Source organism: Olea europaea, chromosome 3, assembly GCF_002742605.1.
Source record: "Olea europaea var. sylvestris chromosome 3, O_europaea_v1, whole genome shotgun sequence".
Lineage (NCBI taxonomy): Eukaryota > Viridiplantae > Streptophyta > Magnoliopsida > Lamiales > Oleaceae > Olea > Olea europaea.
In genome coordinates this window covers 4,582,524-4,604,617 of record NC_036239.1, presented here as the reverse complement: position 1 = coordinate 4,604,617, position 22,094 = coordinate 4,582,524, and the positions used below count along the sequence as shown (strand labels likewise).

At 34.2% G+C, this 22,094-nt stretch overlaps 1 protein-coding gene and 1 long non-coding RNA gene across 2 annotated transcripts; both read right to left on the bottom strand.

Annotated features, from left to right (window-relative positions):
* Window positions 1-1,479: 1,479 nt before the first annotated feature.
* LOC111383139 lies at window positions 1,480-6,379 on the bottom strand. Its single transcript, XR_002700704.1, has 6 exons — window positions 6,191-6,379; window positions 5,895-5,995; window positions 3,205-3,342; window positions 2,890-2,999; window positions 2,288-2,383; window positions 1,480-2,149 (listed from the first exon to the last, which is right to left on the bottom strand). It is a non-coding gene; the product is annotated as an uncharacterized LOC111383139 (long non-coding RNA).
* A 3,739-nt stretch (window positions 6,380-10,118) lies between these two features.
* Window positions 10,119-14,533, bottom strand: LOC111383132 (eukaryotic translation initiation factor 3 subunit B-like). Its single transcript, XM_023007207.1, has 11 exons — window positions 14,235-14,533; window positions 13,902-14,139; window positions 13,039-13,185; window positions 12,755-12,883; window positions 12,472-12,600; window positions 12,314-12,397; window positions 12,108-12,232; window positions 11,753-11,951; window positions 11,127-11,659; window positions 10,833-10,941; window positions 10,119-10,704 (listed from the first exon to the last, which is right to left on the bottom strand). The coding sequence occupies exons 1-11, from the start codon at window positions 14,354-14,356 to the stop codon at window positions 10,372-10,374; spliced, it is 2,148 nt and encodes a 715-aa protein (XP_022862975.1). The 5' UTR covers window positions 14,357-14,533; the 3' UTR covers window positions 10,119-10,371.
* Between the last annotated feature and the right edge of the window lie 7,561 nt (window positions 14,534-22,094).

The following is a 22,094-nucleotide window of genomic DNA, read 5'->3' as shown; positions in this document are numbered from 1 at the left end:
CTTTTTTTTTTTTTTTTTTTTTTTTTTTTTTCACGTTTAGAGTATGTTAGGTTGCGTTAAAACTTAAAAGTAAGAAGTTTATGCATGATCTTTAAAATTATTTCTTTATTCAGAAGAATTACTTTTTTAAAAGTAATTTTTTGGAAATATGCTATAGAATTAACAAATTTTCCAATATATTTGTATATTTTGATTCTTTGACTCCAAGCACTAATGGTTTTCTTGGTACAATATTGAAAATGGTGATTATATTGACACCACAATTTTTATTTGTCATATTAAATTCTAATTGAAGTTAAGTTCATCAATCTTCACTTATTTTTGCAGTTATTTTTTTAGTTTTTTCGTCGAATTCTTATCTTCAACTTTTTATTAATTAGTATGTTTTGTCCTTGATTATGATTTATATCAAAATATTTTGTTTTCATGTTTTGAAATGAGGGAAAATATTTTTTGCACTTTTTATTTATTTATTTTTAAAAATATGATGATAAATAAGTTCTTTTACCTCATCACAACAAATTTTCGGACATAAAATTATTATCAAATACAAAATGTGTTAGCTAATAAAAAGTTGAGGATAAGAATAACATGAAAAATCATTAAGGACATAAGTGTTATAATGAACATATATATATATATAACACTTGTTGAGATCATTCAGTATTACAGAGATACTGTATCTTTTTCTAAATAATAAAAAATCATCTCGTCAATTTTGTTTTCTATCAATGTTTTAAAAAAAAAATTGGCGTTCATCACAGGATCGAAGAGTTGAATTGGAACTGAATTGAGGTCGAAATCGGTGACAGTAAGGAAAATTAAAAAGGAAAGGAAAAAAATGACTGAAGTGGACGTAATAGTTCTCGACTTCCTTTACCATTTTCTAATTTTCCCAAATTTGAAAAAGAGAAATTTTTGTTTAAGAATCAGTAATTTCTTCATGCTCCATTTCAATTATTTTGTCTTTCTTCAAATGAAAATCCTATCTAATCTATTTCAATTGAATCTTCTTCTAATCATATATGTCGGATTTCTCCATAATTTGAAAGTCAATTTGTTTATTTATTTAATTTTTTTAAATACCATTTATTTGCTTATGTGGCACATTATTTTAAGCAATCAAAGATTGCATTGAGATGCTCTACAATGTAATAATTCTCAGGCCAATGAGGGCGATGCTTGTGAACTACAGTTGAAGCCTCGTAAGCTTCATCCATATATACTAGTTTTTTGCCCGGACAATACACGGATTGTGTTGTTTTTAAAGGTAATGCTAGCGTGTTTGGTAGAAACTTCTTGTTACTAAACTTATGAACATATTATCTTGAGGATGAGCTGACACAAGATAATTTAATCTTTATTGAATGTGCAACTGATTTGATTTGATGACCAGTGTGTTAAATTTTAAGCCTTCGAGGATACGCCATCAGCATGTTTTGGAAGCATTGACATTTTTAACAAACAATTCCAGTAATATTGAATTGTAATAAAACAGTATCTTTTGATATAACAAATAGTATATACAAGATTTCATGGAACTTTACTAACTTTTTTTCCCTATATTTTACAAAAGAAAATGATAGGATAGCTTGTTGATTTGAATCAGGTACTTAAGCCTATGTTTAGCTTATGTATATAAACTGTTTACAAACCCTCGCACTCATTATCCACATATTTCGAGGTACACACAACCACTATCCATTTATCCACCACTTATTTCTATCTATTTATAATTTAAACCATTATAAACATGTGTCCAACATGCTTTTAGTTCACACAGGCACTCAAAAACAAAGATTAAGTGCAGGAAAACACCAGTATCAAGGATTATCTTTAATTACCCCATGGCTTTGAGATCTTGCAAACTGCAAGCTTAGTTGCTCTTGCCTATTGTATTGGTTTACTTCTTGTTGCCTAGAAACAAACCGTCCACCAAAGTCTCTGTCTCGAATAGCTTCCCAGGATCTCCCTCTAGTAACAAGAAATTGTGCAGGCCGATTTCGCCAGTTACGATTATATGTTTCAGAATAACGACCTTGAGCCTGATTTGGAACTTATAAAAAGCAAATCATAGCCTATTATTTATCATCAAAGGATGCAACGAGGAAAAAAGGACGAATTAATGGCCTCCACCAATTTCTATAAACTGCAAAAGGATGTACACAAAAAAATTAAAAATAAAAATAAAAATAAAGAATGAACAAGAATCCCACAAAATAGTTGTAGCAGTTTGGCTTAAATAGGAAAGACAGATGTTTTTGTGATCAAATCCAGACAAACTCACATTGCTTTCCCCATGACCCCAGCTTGGATCAACACCAGAAAACTCATTTTTAATATCTTTTTTAACCTTCAGAATTTCTTCAGAGATGTTGACCACCTACAAAAGATCAGCCATATCAGACTCCAGCAAATCAGTTAATGGCACTGTCAAAGAATGCATACGATAGTCGATAAATCCCGAAGATAGTGAAAAATACAATATAATTACATGCACACGCAAAAGGTTGTATGAAATAAAAGTGGCAGATCTAAGAGATGCTGGGATGCAGTATGAGACAGTTGAATGGATTACTCAATGAAAGAACAATGTAACTACAGCAAAATGCATCATTCTCCATCCCTGAAGATAAATGGTCCATGAGCAAATAAGAATAAAAGAATTGGCCTCAACTAATGCCTAACGGTATATGGAGGAACAAATTACACAGACATATCAATAAATAATTAAAAGGGAGTTTCTTTCATAAAATCAGTATGTTAAAGATAATATTTATATACTATATCAAGAGATAGGTCTTAAAATTCACAATATAAGAAAAATGAAAGCCAAAAATAGTTGATCCGATAAAAGGTAAGAAGAAAACAGAGGAGAAGAAAACATACAAAATCATGAGATTTTTTGAAATAAACAAGAACCAGATTGACTTGACAGCGCCTTCTCCTCTATAAGCCGATTCCAGTGCATCTTTTGCCTGCAACACCACCTCCATCCGCTACGTACAAAAAAAAATATAATGTATCAAATGGATAGCCTAGAACTTGAATTACATAATTAACAATTTTAACCTCATTGCCCATGTTATTTCAGAGCCAATCTTAAATTTAGATTAAGTTCATAGCTTAAAAGGCATTACGTGGCTCGAGATCTTATTCAACGAGCCAAAAAACAAATTACAGTAAAATCCGCTAAACAATTACCTCTCTAGCCGTATCAGTATTATCCAAGGAAAAACCCATAGTTTCTTTAATATGGGTTCTTTCTAAAGTCAACACATGTAGCACGTCCTCAAATTCATCTCCTTGGTCATCAGTCAATGTTCACTCCACTTATATTCGCTGCAAAAAGCATAGAATGCAATTCTTGTAATGAACATGCTGAATTATGCATAATAAGTAATCATTCAAAATAAAATATAGGACCATACTCCAATGAAAAGCATACGAACTGGAAAAGTACCTAACAACCCGATGAGACATCAAAAAGAGCACTTGAACAAGGAGGAACATGCATAATATGATTGCTATCATTAGTTTCCTAATGAGTTCCTATATTTTTGCTTTATTACACCTTGTAAAACATGTCCAGCTTCTAGGTGTAAATCATTTATAGATAGCAGAACTAAGATGGTATACATAGAATAATATTTAATCATTACATCTAGACTTAAAGTTCTATAACTGTTGCAAATTTACTTTCATTTCTACCATTCCTTTGAAGGATTAATGCTTATTAAATAACACATATTTTATACAATACACTCTTTAAAACGGGAACTTCTTTACTAAAAGGACTTGTACTATAGTTAAAACAACCCCAAAAATCCTTAAAAGTTTTAGATTATGAAAAAACCCGCCCAAAAAATTGATGGTAGTAAAAGTGGCTGAAAAGGGATAATATTAACGAGCTCATACACATCAGTAAGCCAAGGTATTGGCCTTACACATGACTGTCAATAAGCAAACTTTGAGGCTTTTAGTTGAAGCTTTGCATAAGGTGGAGCTGAATAAGTAAGCCTTACATGCTTTTGGAAACACTGATAAATATTGTCTACTTTCCCTCCTACATGTTGGTCTACAAGTACTATGATCCAATTTATTTGAAGATGGGAAAGTTGGTATTCACGATCAAGCTTGCTTCAGCCCGAAATAGAAAACCAAGTAAGCTCACTTCAGTTTAATAATTCACATAAATTGCATAATGACAAGAAACCAAGTCCTGTGTGAAAGGCGAAAGCTAGTGCTGCCTAATAAAAAAAATCTAGAATGTTACTGTGAACAAAAGGTAAGGATTGTCAATAATCACCACCATCACACAAGTATAATGGATAATCTTACATTGTAAGACTTGGCATTAAGGGTGTTTATCATATCTCCCTATTGGATTCATGCCATATTGCAGTTAAATAAAACATGATTGATTTCATAACTACACTCATGTCTCGTATTGTCTTACACATCACACTGATGGGAAGGTAGCATATCAACTCACTGTTTAAGCTCATTGCAGAAAGTTCCAACAAGCATCATATCTATCCACAAGAACAAATAATTTTACCATGTTCACCCCTCAGAAACTGAATAAAAAACAATCATTGTACTTGCTCATTCTGGCTGATAGACAAAAGTTAACAAATGCTATGGCTACAATCAGGGTCAGAGCTACCTTAAGTCCAGTGCAGGCATGAACTTTTAAATGAGAGATATAGATGGAAGAGGGATGGACTTTAGAGGGTGCAAGAGAAATGAGTGGAAATGTTGAGGAAACCATGCCTGCACTGAGCTTTTAAATGAGAGATATAGAGAGAAGAGGGATGGACTTTAGAGGGTGCAAGAGAAATGAGTGGAAATGCTGTGTAATGATTTCCTCATTCCTGTTTCTCTCACTAAATCTATCTCTATCTCTATTTCTATGTGTCTTTTGTTTCAACTCTTGCAGCTTTATAAACCTATGAATGTGCAGCCTAGTCTAGAACAGTAAGAGCTCCGTCTGTGGCATTTGTCCTGAGAACAGTCTTCCTATATCTTTTATTAATAGGTCCATTTCATTCATCCTCTAAAATCTCTAGTTGCCCATGGCTATTGGCTACGGCTTGCTCTTAGTGCAAGAATTAAAGTGCACAATTATTGTTTGCATGTTTTATATGATTCTTGATTTCATTTTCTGCATGTTTTTCTTTTAATAAAACTGAGTATCCGAAGATAGAATTCGATTCTACTGGGGGAGAAAAATGATAGCACAATTTCTTATATAGTGAGATATATTTTTGAAACTCAATAATGAAGTTATTGTACAACAATATCAAAATATGAAAACTTGTAAGGAACAAGTGTAATATATAAATTATGTCATTTTTAGTATTGTCATAATATTGTTTCATTTTTTTTTTATCATCATCAAATTCACGACCAAAATCTTGACGTTCAGTGTCGAAATTTTTTTGCCCGCACTAAACTCATATCCTTGCTCCGCCCCTGGCTACAATACTCATTCCAGTATATGAAAAACCAAACTTCAAGAGTTCAAATTCATACTGGAACATAACTACATTCCACTCCTAAAACTCAGCCTTCGACGACAACAGATATCACGAAGCAGATTTTAACATCTTTCTCTATAATTTATCATAACAATTAAGTTTACCATTTAATATGACCATGTTAATTCGTTTTGAGCAGAAATTATGATCGATTATAATCGAAATAAAATCCAAATTAGTCTGTATTGCTTTAATTAGGGCATAAACTTCAAATCAATAAATCAATACGAGTAAAGAATACACCAGATCATGAAGCATAGGCACTTAAAATTATACAAATGTAGAATCAAAATTCACAAGCCTTTTAAGATAAAATGAAGGCTCATTAAGAATAAAGTGGAATTACTTTACCTTAAATAGGAAAATCCTCTTCTGTGAGCATAATTAAAAGGCTTGGCAGCAAATGAACACGAAAATTCGCGATTCCAAGAACTTAAATTGCACTTACTAAACTGCAGTTGACAATACGTATGAGATGAATTTAATGAAAACCCGAATGTTACACACCTCAACCAAAATTCATAACAAAGTATTGCACCCAGATCTCAAATGTTGAAGTTTGTGAAAGAAAAAAGCTCAAAAAATAATAGCAAACACATAGACTTAAAACTGTAAACAAAAATCAAACAACTCTTAAAATTTCAAACCTTTCCCATAATTTGCAAGATAGCGTTCCAAAAAAGAATAACAACGAGAGCGTGTGGGCGTGGGTATGTATTTCGGATTTTGCCTTTCTTCCTCCGTGAGGGGGAGAGAGAGAGAGAGGAGTTAATTAAGATCTGCTCAGCTGAGTAATCCGTGTGGAGTGTGAGAGAGAGAAAAAAAGAGCTTTAAACAATAGATATTTATTGAATAGTGGAAAAACTGGATGATGAACAGTAACTATCCACTTTACGTGTTTTCGAACTCAACTATGAATAGTACTTTATGATAAGAGTCTTTTAAGGTAATGGATTTATGTATATGTAAAGGTAAATGTACACAATTCTTTAAACTTTTAACCAAATTTCCACTCGTTTTTTCCATACGCAATTTCCTCATAATCTACTATTACTATTTTTCAACATTAATTTGATCTTCAAAGTACCAATTACTGGCCTTTTCCCTTCAAACGTCTTGATGCTTAATGATTTTGCGTCAGAGTATGCAAGTAACATATAAATAGATAAAAACGTGAAACAGAATATATTAAGCAAGATCGACTAACTTTGGAGTTCAACACAGATAAAATTAGGGCTGGACATAACTTCTGAATCGAACCGAACGATTCTTCTTAAGTTAAACACTCGAACGGGTATCCGAATGGAGAACCGATAGATTTGAACCGAATAATCGAATCTTTCCAATTTTTAATTAATTTATTTTAAATAAGTGAAATTATTTTATTTTTTCTAAATAAATTTTCTAGCTAGTTAATTTAGCTTAAACCCAAAAAATGATTTTCCTATTTCTAATTTTAAGTTCAAAGTCAATTTAATCAAACTGACCTAAGTTTCATCCAAATCTATTACCCTACCTCAGTGCTGTTACTACCATTCTGGGGAAATCGAATTGAAACTTGACAACAAGAGAGGCGCAAAAGACACATAATATTGAACTATTTTATTTTGTAAGAGTTAAGATTGAACATATCATTAATTGAATTAATGTAGTTTTGCAAATATAAAAAAAATTAATTATAATATGGAACCTGAGAGCCGAATGGAACCGAATCCGACCGGTTCCACAATTAAATTTAGAACTGAAGGTTTCACTTACTAAATATCTGAAAATTTCGAGTTTGGAGAACTAAAATTGAACCGAACCATATCCAACCTTAGATAAAATGTAAAAATCAAATATGATTTAAAGATCCTATGAATGAAACAAACGTCAGAATTAATTCCTCACCTATCCTTTCACATCCATGTCTATGATAAGAGTGAACACGGTTCGATTTGAACGGTTTAAAACAAATTTTCAAATCAAACCATTTAAAGCGGTTTGGAATTTTTCCAAACCAAACCACTTCAATTTCTAAACCAAACCAATCCAAACTATTTTTTTCGGTTTGGCTCGATTTAAAACCATGGTTTAACAATGAAAAAAAATATACATATTTGTATATCAAATAAGTTAAATTGTAAATATTAGTCTAAATTTTCACGTTAAAACATAAGTTGTATTATTAAAAAAATTACAAATCAAAATTATAATCATTATAGAGCTTGGGTATAGCTTAAAAGCCAACTAAAATCAATTTTTTGACCGTTATTTCACTATTTCAGACGTCATTTTTGAATTATTTTCTCACAGGTAGGATCCACTTTATCTCTAACAGTCAAAAAATCAATTATCAAATTCCCTAACAAACAACACATAATGCAACAACATGATATAAAATTTTAAACTCTTAATCAATACTAATGACATCCATTTACAATTGTAATACACGATTCATTCTCTTCATAAATATAAAAATATAATACATAAATTCATTGATTATAATTAAATGGTATAAAATAACTAATAAAAGAAAATAAATAAAAGAATAAAATACAATAATACCTAGTTACGGTGACTTTTTGTGAATCATTCAATGCTTCTACTCCATCCAAATATCAACGAATTACTTTAAGGAAGCCTGATAATTATTAGAACAAAACAACATAACTATCAATAAAAACATAGAAAAAATCACCAAAAAATAAAAGAATTTGGATAATCTGACTTGAATTTAGGCAAAATTTAAGAAAATTATTAGTAGAAGGAAATGAAATATGCAAGTTTGAATTAAAATCTAGATTTAATTGTTTGCTCAATTGTAATGAAGAATCAATGAATATAGTTTAGCGACAATTGTTCAACACTTTATTCAATTTAATGATTTTATATTCATAATTCTGCTGGCTAATGAGTATTTAGATATGATTTAATTAATCAATTGAGATGTAAAATTGTCGAATTGAGTTCAATTGAATTATGTCTAATATAGATGTAACTTTTTAACTGAAATATGTTAAATTAATTTATAGGACATACACGAACACATAATTCACAAGCAATGTATTTATCAAATTCAAAGTGGATTTTAATTGGATTAAATAAAATTTAGACTAATTTATTTCCACAATGTGCAAATATTGAATCATAAACCAAACCACTTCGAAATGATTTGATTTAATTTGAAACCTAAACGTTGACGGATCCACGTGGAATCAAACCAACATTTCAGAAAAATTGTTTCGATTCAATTTTGCAGTTTGACGATTTCGTTGTTCAGCCCTAATCTATGACTGCAATCATGATTACGATATTAACTTCCACGAATGGAATGGTTGGCTCTAAGTTAGGCCTAGTGGTCCTTCAAGACTTGCCATTGGTTAAGTTTTTTATTCCACATTTATTTTTCACAATATATTTCAGAAATTGGTTGCCCAATTTTTTTGTATCATGTGATAAAGATAAATGGATGATACCAAATTACCATTCGAATCGATAGCTAGTTTTGATATTTAATTTTACTTTTCCTTATTTTTAATTTCAAGCAACGTAGCGTATCGACATGGTTTACAATTATGAAAGATAAACATTTATTGAAAATTAGTATTTACTAGATATTTTCCTATACAAATGGAGCATAAGTTGAAATTTGCGTATATTACAAAAAGCTACAAAATCATCAAACTTCTCCACTTGAACCCACAAAAAAAATAAATAAATCCCTTAACTTGATTCTCGTAAAATTTAGTTTGGATCATACGAATCACTCCATTTGATTTCATATTAATCTAATAAAACATCAAAAAACAATTAAAACAACTTAACTCGAAATCAATATTTTTCGTTCTTGAAGTATTTGTTTCTTAAAATACCATATATATACTTAAGGGAAAATTCCAAACTGTTCATTTAGTAACAGACTTGATCAAAACCTTTCATTTGTGTCACCGTAGGTACCAAATCTTTAAAAAATTTGCAGCTCAAGTCCAAATTGACGGTTTTCATTAGTGTGATTATAGATAACTGTAGAAGCTAAATTCATTAAAAAAAAAAAAAAAAAACTCCTGAATTTACCACTGCCCCTAAGTAAAGAGGCCTAAAACACTCGATACATATCTTCTGAAACAACATCCCATTGTTACCAAAAAATCATAACCCAAATTTAACCCTCACACAACTTTAGGAGTGAATTGTCTAAATAGTCAATGAATTTTGCAAAAAGTTTCTAAAGGGTCACTAAATTTAAAAAATCACTTAAATGATCACTGAACTTTGTAAAAAATTTCTACGAGGTCACTAAACTTTAAAAATCACCTAAATGGTCACTGAACTTTGAAAAATATTTTCCAAACGTCAATAAATTCAGTAACCCCGTAAAAACCTTTTGCAAAATTTAGTGACCTCGAGGAAATCTTTCGCAAAGTTCAGTGACCATTGAAGTGATTTTTAATGTTTAGTGACATGTAGAAATCTTTTGCAAAGTTCAATGACCATTTAGATTTTATTAAAGTTCAGTAATCCTTTGAAAACTTTTTACAAAGTTTAGTAATCATTTGGACAATTCACTCCAACTTTAACCAAGCATATGCATCATTCAGCGACACCAAGTTAGTCAAAATTAAATACCAATCAAATTCATACTAATCCTCGCATTGCTACCAGTAAAAAAATTCTTTGCAGCGGTTGTCGATACAGTCAAAAGTTTAAATGGATTGTGATGAGAAGAAAACGATTTACCCATAACTTCCGAGAGGATCCTGGAAGCTGGGCTTCACGCCTATTGTCCAAATCTTATCAGATGAATGGAGATATCACAGTCGCCAAGTTTCCTTCAACACCTTTCACCTTAGTCGAAGGAAATAACCTCTTCAGAAACATCCAATAACTCCTCAACCTCAACTTCTTTTGCCTCGTATTCCTCTTCCTCATCGCTAGCTTCACCATCACGTAGCGTTTGCCTATCCAATTTCTGTTCTTCATGCAAACGCTTCCATTGGCCAACCCACCTATCCCACTCTTCTTTCAACGTCTTTCTCTTCTCTCTATCCTGCTCGCTCAATTGCAACGAAACATCTTGATCCTCTGCTTCATACTTCTTGCTGTATTTCTTCAAGTTTTTAGCAATCTCTTCTTCTTTCTCAGGACTCAAGACGGATGGAGGTCTTGGGCGCCACAAAAACTGAAACGAGAGGATGAATTATTCAAGCAAAAAATCTGCCTCAAGAGGAATAGACTAATTTGCTGTTGGTAGGAACTGAGATTTGTAGACCAAGTCCACTTGCCAACAAGTAGAAGAACAGTACTTACTTGGAAGAAATGGTCCTTCATTATTCTATATAGCAGCTTGCCATTGAAAGACCAGACATTGAAACCATTTTCCATCTCATGAACCGAGGTAACTGATGTGACAACATATCTATAGAGAGAAAATTTCAAGTCACAAACAAAAGATTTGGCTTCATGTGAGATCATAATCAACCAATTTTTACAGATACAGTTAAGTCATTCAGCACCGCAATCTTATTCGTGCTGTGAACTAAAAGCATAAAAATGAAAAAGCAATGCCATTAAATCTTCACTGCTATATGTCAATGACGTTACCTTCCTGTGGGATCCCATTCAACGTCTGTTGCCATGAAATGCTCAGCCGTAGCCATGGTTTCAAGCTCTTCAACATTGAAGAACTCCAATTGTCCATTCAAACCTTTCAGCCCTGCCAGTATAATAAAGCGACCAGCTGGTGACCAATAAAGTGCGTTTGCCTGTTTGCCCTTAATAGTTGTGAGCTTTGAGACCCGGCTGGTATTAGTACCACTGCGCATCGAGTAGAAACTTACATCAGGCCTTGGGCTATCACCATGAATAACTGCAAACCTGTGGCCCTTTGGCTCCCAAGCAAAAGATATAATCTTATCATTCTTATTTTCGAGCTCCAAAACTTCGATAGGAATATCTCGTTCTTTGATTCTGAATAGTTCAAAGCCAGAATACGTGTTTTTCTTGATTTTTTTGTACCTATCTACTTTGACAGCAAGGTAATCCCCATTGCTTTGCCAGTACATTTTACAATCACTCACACTGAAGAGATTCTTCTGCCTCAACTCTTCTTTGCTCGGGATTTGCAAAAGACTTACCTGTTATTTGAATCCAAATAGTTAAGTCATCAGTTTAAGAAGTCTACAAAGAACTCGATATCATTGAGAAGTGTACGGAGGTTTGTGACTCACCCTGGCAGGCTGATTCCCTCCACCAAGTTCCGGAGCAAAGAGTGCAAGAATTGGATCGGTTGGTGACCAGCAGAAGTCCATAACATTCTCAACCTTGATAGATTTCTTGTCAATGAGAGTAAAAGTCTCGGTTTCATAAACAGAAATGACATTTTTTCCTATTCTGGCGAAGTATTTGTCTTCTTTTCCACCACTCCATCTGAAAATTAAAAGTTGTCATACAGGACATAAGCATGTTTGTAATATTACTATATTTCATCCTTCTTAGCTGTGTCTGTCTGCCTGTTTTGGGGAAAAGAGGGAGAAGGGAGGGGAGAAGAAATGGAAGAGACATAATAAACGTATCAAAATTTACTTGAACACAGGCCAGGATACGCCACTGACACCTCCAGTTCCTCCAATTGCAAATTCATCAGCGCTTCCTTTGAAATCTCTCATGACTTTTCCAGTTCTCACATCGAAAATGTTTATCACGACCCTCTGATAAGAAAATTCATGTTAACAACATTTGCTGATAAGTAAAGCAGGGAAATAATTAGATAACAGGAACAATAACAATACATGAGTATCACGAGGGTTGCTTGGTTCATGGCTGCTGTAAGTCACAAAAAATTTCTCACCGGGAGAGAAGTCAATCAATTTAACCTACAATCAGAACTGTCAGACCTAAAAATTGATGGTAGCCTCTTATTAGCAGTCAACCACAACCAGAAAGTAACCTGGGGATGAGCATAGCGCGTTAGACGGTCAAAAGTGGTTGCACCACCCCATACTTGAGCACCCTGTCTATGCACAGTGGCCAAGTAAGTCCCTAGAGGGGACCACTGTACAAAACTCTCAGTCCAAAACTGCACAAAAAGGCATTGTAAATACATGATAAGAGCAAAAAGCGTTCCCAAAACGCAGCAAGTACAAGACTTTATCAGGAGAACAATGAGTATAGAGACCATTCTATCCAACCAACACTCCAAGTAAGAATAGTTAGGATTATAGTTTGCTTACAGAACGTTTGTAAACAAGCTCAGGCTTTGACTGTCTTGCATCATTCCATAAAACCTCAGTGTCCGTGCCAGCACGAATCACAAATTGATCTCGAGCTTTTTCATCTGTAAGCCATTTTTGCAGATTCTCCTGAAAGAGATGGAGAACCAAAAAAAAGGGTCAATGAGACTGTTTCACGTCTCTTCACTGTCTCTCTTTGCAACTTTAATTTTTGCCTCTGTTTCATTTTTTTTTCCTTTTTCTATTGGGGTGAGGGGAAGATATATAAGAGAGCAGAGGCCAACCCCTGGAGAATAAGGCTTGGTTTCTGGAGGTGCCCACTCATCTGGAACTTTCAAGAACTTCTCAATATCATCAAACATGTTAACAGCAAATATGTGTGATCTGTCTAATTTGTATCCATTTGTCTTTTCCTTGGCCAGTTCAGCTTCCTAAAACAGTGACCATTAATGAGTTTAAACAATGATACACCCATTAGAAGGCAACTACTAACTCCAGTAACAAAACATAAAAGTTTCAGTATCAACAATCAATAGACAAAAGGTCCTAGTTTTAAAAATGTCTCAGAGCAGGTAGACATAGTCCCTGAAAAATATTACCAAGCAAGAAAGATGAAATTGACATGTGCAATAAAACCCCCTTGGTCCTCTCTAGTTCCCAAGCAAAGCTCAAGAAACCAAATGCTATAATTGATGGAGTGAAATCTAAAGTAACAGTTAACCGATATTTTAACACCCTTCCAAATTTTGCCATAAATATCTGAATTGGCATCCAATATTAATATCCATAAATTACTCAATTTGTTTTTCTCGAGTATTTCTGGAGACTTCTACAATCTCAGATGTCATGTCTTAGAAATTTGTCCTCCGAAATGAATACAAAAAACCGAACTAATACTCAGTACAGGTATAAATAGCTGATATGAAAAATCTTTTTGAACTGTCAGATAGAAACCCCTTTGCTAATCAAGACCCTAAATACACTATTTGCTTTTCATCAGCGGAAATGACATTAACTAAAGAATAAAAATTCACATAAACTCTCAATAAAAATAAAACTTTTAATTAAAAAAAAACACATCCAGGTAAGAAGTATACGCACGTAAACAGCAGAAATGACATTAATAGAAGTGAAGCATCACACACACCTGAGGGGTGTTATACTCGATAAAGCAATATCCAAGGGTTTTCTGAGTCTCAGGATCCACTGGCATCCAGAGGCCATCCTCCTTAATAACCCCTATTTGGCTGTAGATTTTCCGAATTACACCTTCCAATTTCTCAAACTTCTCCTTTGGTACAACTGGCAAATTGTCCACAACAATTATGTTCCCGAACCCCGCCTCAAACTCCAACGGGTCCTCTTCTTTCAAATCCTCATCGTCACTATAAACAATCATTTCGCCCAAACAATTTATCACCATAAATAATTGTAAACCTTAAAGAGTACGGTTAAATGCCGGGTGTTTTAGCAATCTTACCTGATGACACCAAAATCTTCGCCGGAGGGAAGACGAATGGAATCGAGATCTAAGGAGGAGAGGTCGATGTTGAGGCGGCCCGCCGTGGCGCGTATTTCATCCATTGATACAACCTCCAGCATAAGTGATTCGTGGCAGTGTATGTATTTATATATGTATACTTGTATCTATCGGTATATGTATGTATATACGTTTATCTGAGAGAACCAGCGAGCAGGTGGTGTCCGAAAGTATTGTTCAAAGAGAGTCTAGGGTTTTTGCTATCAGAAAGAGAGAAGGAGATGCCTGGTAGACTGGTTCCAAATGTGTTAAAAGTTTTGGGTCGGTTGCCGAATGCTAAATGGGCCTGCCACTGTCCACGGGCCACAGGCCCATATATTTTAGGTCCCGTTTGGTAGGGATTTTTTGCCCCAAAAAATTGATTTTTTGACCGTTATTTTACTATTCAAGCCGTAATTTTTGACTTCTTCTTTCACATGTGGATCCCACTTTTCTTCTAACAGTCAAAAAATCAATTCTTAAAATCTCTACCAAACGGGCCTTTAGTACACTTTAGACGCTATTAGATTGCAAAGCCGACCATATGGAGATGCTCCGGAGATTGTTACATTCCGAAGATATAGTTAGTTGTCTAAAAAAAAAAGATCATATATGGAACTGAGTGATGAGAAACAAAATGGACAAATTTGGCCTACGGTTAAATTTCGTACATTTTTGTTCGATTAATGCTATTCATAGTGAAAACTATCGGTAGTCACTCAATTTACGTGACATATGCATGATAGTTTATTATTTATTGCATTAATGTAATATTTTTTTATTGCTTTAAGCATTAAATAACAAATTGCAATGTGAATGTCACGTAGAATGATTATTAGTAGTCTTTATTATAAATAACATTATTCTTTTATTTACATAACATAGCGGATATATAAGATACTTATGGTCAAGGATATTTCGAAACCTTTAACTTATATGGTCACGTGTCACTCTATTATTAGCCCCTGTTTGATTTTTATTACATTACATTCTATTTTTCTCTCTCCTATTTTCAACCACACAATCTTCCATAAAATAATATTACACGTAAATCGAAAATTTTTCTTTCTTTTTGAAAAATGAGTGGTTGAAAAAGAAAGAAAAATTTTCAATCTTCCATAAAATAATATTACACGTAAATCGAAAATTTTTCTTTCTTTTTCAACCACTCATTTTTCAAAAAATATTATTTTATACATTAAATTTTCCCTGTAATGGGGGCCAAACAGGGGCTTAGTAAGATTGGCAATAATTGATCCTTATTTGATTTGATTTTATCTTTTGAACGCTTTCAGCCCACATAGAAATAGGCATTTTGCCACGTAGAAGAAAGCAGAAATTTCAAATATAAAATTTTGAATAGTTTTAATCAGATATACAGTGATCTAATTTTTATTTCCAATGACTACATAGTATCAGATCTCAACCATCTTCCGCGGAGTTTATAAAGTGACGAGTTTCTGAAGATTTACGATGAGCTCAATTTTCAATTTCAATACAGTACAACTCTATTACTTATTGTTGTTCTCGTTTTCTGCAGACAACATATGCCAGCCCCACTCACGCACGTGAGCTAGTTCCAACTCGTAATGACGAGTTACTAGTCATTAATGCTCTGAAAATGTGGACGTGGGAGAAGCTCAACAACTCGAGATCAATGTGTTCGGGTTCTGACAGTAGATTTTGTGAAACGATTGTGTAATGATAATCAATCTCATACAACTCAATCAGAGTGAAATGATGTAAACTCATTGCTAAATAAGTGTAAAATTCGTAAAAGAGAAGATAGAGTGGTTTTTAGTATCTTGAGTACCATTAGCCTTCAAATGTTATATGGATGGGGTATTTATAGTATTACAAACGAAATGGTGGCCCTTGGATGAAAGTACACGTGGCCTTATCTTTTTAGTCGAAGCATCCAATCCTAAGCATCAATTTGGACTTGCTATCTTGTGGTGCATTTAATGCTTACATAGAGCAGTCATTTTATTAACAAGACTTGACATTTATACTATTATAAATGCCCCATCAATCATTTCAAAAAGATTTCATTCATGAGTTCAAGATCTTCTTCGGGTGGGTCGTCACTTGCTGTAACGGGCTTTGGATTTTGTAGAGCTTCCTCGCCCTCAATGCCTCTGCTTCGACAAAAGAGATATGAATGGGCCTCATCACTTGTGTGGGAGATTTCGCTGGAGGTGGTTCCAATACTCGAGTGGGTCAGCTAATCCAATAATTGACTAGAGAGCCTCGGTGGGTCGGCCAAGTGGACTAGAGAACCTTGGTGACATGGAGCCATGTGTGAAGAGACGTAACAATAGTCCTCCAAGTCCATGTATGATTTATTTATATCATACGTGGACTTCAATAATAAGTGAGATTATTGCATTCCATTGAATATTATTAAACAAATTTCTCATCTAACAGCTGTGATCGAATTTACAAATTGGATCGGTCCGCCAAAATTTCCGCCAAAATTTCATTGCCATTTTTACCGTAACACTGAAATACTGCACAAATTAGAAAAGCATTGTTTTTGAGCCAGTAGCATGACGCGAACATGTAAATGTAGCATATCCCAACTCTTAAGCGGGCTCGAGAGAAAGAGACGTACTAAAAGAATACCGGTTAGTCTCTTTTTAAAGATAGCTACATTCAGCAATTGATCTTGCCTGGCTTCAAGAAGTTACGATTCTGCCTTCTTCATTCAATATGTTGTAAGTTGATGTAGCATTTCTCTGCAACATAAGAAGAGAGGAATAAAATAGACAATGTTCAGAAACGAGTATGGTGTAATGTGGGAAAAGCAGGGTGCTGAGAAACAGAATTCATAGATGGTGGACACTCGGGATAAGACTGCATATCTTTTTTGCTTTTAGTTAAAGAGAGGAACAGCTAATTATCTGCTTTCTCAACTTGTGTTGTGTTCCACATGAGCACCACAAGAAAGAAAAGATTTTCATCCATTACATTGGTAGTTAATGACAGGCCCACCTGGAAATCAGACTCCATAATCCCATCACAGAATCCCCTCTTCCCATCCCTCCACAATAACAGCCAACCCTCAAAAATCTTGGGAATATCATCTCTGGTTATGCCTAAACTTCTTATAAAATGAAAGCAACCTTTTCCAAGTAGAATCTCTATCCAGTATAACCTGAACTCTTACTGGCTGCTCCAACAGCATCACTCTACCGCAGCCGCAGCCAAGCGTGCACAACCTCATTTTCCAGCAACAGCACAAGTCTCATATCACCTTAGGCTTATCATCTGTAGAGGGAATGGATAAAATCACACTTCTTGTCGATTGAGCATTCCACCAGAATTTGACCAGAAACAGAAAAAACTGACCATAATTCTCGTCCCTCCCAACTCATTTCTCTTGCAAATACCAGCCCGAAAGAAGTAAGAACCTCGATGTGATTTCGTTTGATCCCTACAAATGCCTACACCCATTTCAAGTCTCAAACTGCATGCAGACCATTTTTTGACAATGACCAAATCTTGAGCAAGTTGAGTCATTTTTAACTTATTATTTGACCGCTTCCCAGTTGATTGTAAGTTGATCACGTCTCATAATCCAAAATCAGCAATTTCTCTCTCCACCATTCCCCTTTCACACGGCTTCACACGGCTTATTATCCTCTATCAAATGGAATGAGACTGTGCATGAAGAAGAAGCACCGAGATGTTGCGGCTAGATGAGCAGAAAAGACGATGAGGCTAAGGAGGGGGGAAGCAGAAATGGCCATACCGTAAACTGGGAAGGTCCAGTCCATTTAGTGTAAGGCCATGTTTGATACACCATGATTTCCATGGAAAATGGAAAATGAATTCTACTTTCTCACTTTTGCCATGTTTGATGGCAATTTTTTTCCCATGGAATTTCTTTTCCATTTCCTCCCATCACGCGCCCATTTTCCTTGTTTTTGGGGAATTCCAATTCGTATGGTGAGAAATGGTTTTCTAGACAAACTTTTTTTTTTTTTTGCAATGGAAACAAATTCTATTCCTAATTGTTTAAAAAATATTTTTCTTAAATTGACAATTTCTATGAAAAACAAAACGAACACGAAAAAATACTTTTATTTCAACTTTTTCCAGGTGGAAAATTATAACAATCAAATACAATAATTGACAATTCACAATAAAACAATTTCAAGGCAATCTAATTCCCTGAAATTCGTTTTCTTTCCACTCAAATTCCATCTTTGCAATCAAACGGATCCTAAGTATAAGATGAAGAATCACAACACAAGAATTTTCCATGTAGTAGTGATTAAGGGGGGTGTATTAAATTGGGACTTTTAAAGACTTTTGGAGACTTTTTAAAGTGGGTGACTTTTGTAGACCTTATGAAATTTTAAGTAATTTCTATGGATTTAGTAGAAATTAGTAAAAGTTTTCCCTCGGATTCGTGGAGACTTTTAAAGACTTTTGAAGACTTTATTTTTTTTAAAAGAAAATATTAAACATATATAATGTAATATGTTTAACAACTTCTTATATATTCAAATCGTCCACTACTCATATAATTGAAAAAGTAATAAATCGTATTTTTCATGTCAATTTTTTCCAAAAAAAAAAAAAAGGGTTTTCGCCAAACATAAAATACTTTTTCATCTTATACCAAGTAGATTAACAAATATTAAAAATATTAAAAAAATAGTATTTTAGTAATGATCAAAATATATATATCAAACATTTCCAACATCATTCCACATGTCCGCTGCTAGAGAAGCCCTCCATGCATAGGGATGGCAATGGTTCGGTTTCGGTTCGGTTCAACCAAAATCATCACCGACCCATCAAATTTTTTGTCATACCATAAACACGTAAATTGGCTCGGTTCGGTTCGGTTAATAACCACGAAAATAAATTATTTTTTATAGATACATCCATCAAATTGATATAAAACAATTTATGAAAAGAGAGTCAATGAAAACAAAACACAATATTCCAAACAAAAATGCAAATATTATCCCAAATTCTAATGGCAAAATACAAATTTAACGAAAAATACTACGAATATAACAATATTAAACTTTTCCTTCATTCTTGATTCTTGTGCATTTTAGTTACTTGATTCATGCTCAATAATTTAAAAACTTCAACCTTAACTCATATTCAATCTTCATTCTTCCCCACAACTCTTACTAGCATAGATCTGCATTCAAAATTGATTCCTATATAGTAAATAAAAAATGTAAGTAGAGAATATAACGATATTACCTAATCCATAATGCTTTTAACTAAGATTTAAATAAAAAAAAATGTACTTCGTCAACTTCCTTTTTACTAAATCTTGTCATTCCTAATAAAAAAATGATTTTTTTAAGCGGGTAATCGGTTCAATTTCGGTTCGACGGAATAAATATCATACCCGCACCACCACGAACCGGTTCATTAAAATCAAATACCATGTCTATCCCATTGCACCATCGATTCGATTTTTTTCCACCCCATTTGATTCGATTAATCGCGATTTTCGATTGTAACAGTTCAAATTACCATCCCTATCTATGCATTAGGATTCTCTCTTTCTTGTTTTTGACTCTCAAAAAATGGGGGATCAACCCTAGGTGGGTACGGCTGAACTAATGCACTATTTTTATCAACACCAGTGTGAATGGGTGGTTTCAAGGGATTAGAATAGAATTCGTGGAATAACCTAGGTAGGCATGGGAGAAATACGAGTCCAAATTCTGGTTAGGGTATTAAGGGCGGAGGGTGTTACATTTCAGGCCAACCACTGAAAATTCGGAAAGAATTCATGTTTTTCTATGGGTATATTGAATTGGTTCAAAAATTAAAAACTCTCCAAAATCATCTTCTTCAACTTTGCAATTTTGGAGATTGGTTTATCCATAAATCAAACAAAAAACTCATAGAGGGAGAGATAGAGATGTACAAAGCTCGATTATTACCTGATTGAAAGAGATGGAGGAGAAAACCCTATAAGCAAAAAGAATAGGCCGGCTTCTACGAGAAATCTCTCGATGGATGAGAGATTTTCTTGTGAGAATTCTATGTATGTTTTCTACCAAAAAGTCTCTAAAAGTCTAATAAATTATAAATTCTTTGAAAGTCTTTCTCAATTGAATACCCAGAAACTTGTAGAGACTCCTAAAAAGTTTTAATTGAATACCTCGAAACTTATAGAGACTTTCTATTGAATACACCCAGACTTTTAGAGAGTCTTTAAAAGTCTTAATTGAATACACCGAAACTTTTTAAATCTCCCAAAGTCTTTAAAAGTTTCAATCGAATACACCCCCTTAAGTATGACCACATAAGGTACCATCCTCCTCCTGCATTTGAACTTTGTCCGTTCTTGTTAACAAAGCTATTTAAGGCCTTGTTTGACGTCCATTATGTGAAAATTTAAAGAGTTTTGAATAATATTTTTAGATAGTGTATGGTTAAAAAGTAAGAGAACTTTATTGACTTATGTGTAGAATATTTTATTGTATAAATGTGCGATGAAAAATGATACTATAATAAACAATTTAAATTTTTAAAAGTTGTCAAAATGGGCTAAATGGGATGAAGCAAGAGTTTCCAATATAAATACACTACTTCCAATACAAAAAGTATGCTTACAACTTAAATTTGCCTACAGGGGTGAAGGAAAATACTTACTGAGTCAACTGGTTCTAATTTCATTCCTGCAGAACGAATGAAGCTACAAAGGATCGACCGGTTGAATGCTTCTTACGTAACCAAAATCAAAATTTCTGAAACCATCAAATGTCAGACTTAGCTATCTAAATAGAGATCTGCTCCCATCTAAATAAGCAGATTAGAGCCTGTCCGTTTAGAAAAAGAGGAAATTACACAATAGCAGGGGTTTAAACATCACAATTCAAAAATCATGATTGAAGTTTCATTATGCAAAATTCAGGTATTGATTTAATAATTTAAATATTAATTTTACCCAATTCAATTTACAATCCCTAATATTTTTCCTCATATTTCTCTCTCTACCGTCTTCTCTATCTCTCCTTGTTCTCTCACTTTTTTCATCACAAAACACGGCGACGGCGGTGGCGACGCATTGAGTCAACCTTACGGGCCTTACATGCGGCGATTATGTTTTTTTTTCTCTCCCTCTACTCCTCTGAAGCAACCTCAATCAATGGCTCTGTAGCACCTCTCTTCGATCTCCAGTCGAGTTTTTCGATCTCATCATTGGTAGATTTAGATCTCACTCACTCACTCCGGCGACTACTTATTTTTGTTTGTCGTATGGTTTTTGTTTGTGGCAGTAGTGGCATAGGGATGGATTCGACTATCGTGTTAGGGGTTGTTAGATAGGCAGTGGTTTTGGTGGTGTGTGTGGATTGTTGGTCATGATTAGTAGTCGCAGATGGTATGATTATGCAAGTGGGGGCAAGGTGGTGATCTTGCGGGCGGTGTTGGTTGCAGATGGTGTGGTTAGGCAACAAGTCATTAAAATTTTTTCCGTTTTGTGTTTTGCAGAGGTGGTGCCCCTAATGGTGGCTATGTGTGGTGGTGGTGTTATTGACGATGGTTGTTGGCAGTGGCGATTTGGGTGGAAATGGTGGTGAGATTGTGCTTTGGGTATTATTATTGTGTTTGGTGGTGGCGATCGGGTGGTTTTTGGTAGCGGTGGAGGTGGTGTTTGGTGGCTGGAGAACTGGTAGAGTTGACTAGATCTGGTGGTGATGATTTTGTTGGTGGTGATGTCGTCGTGGTTTGGTGGCGGCGAGGATAGTGACAAGGTAAGGGTGAGGGTGATGGTGACGGAGGATGTGGTGGTGGTATGTGATCCACCGTTTGACATGTGACCAATGTGAC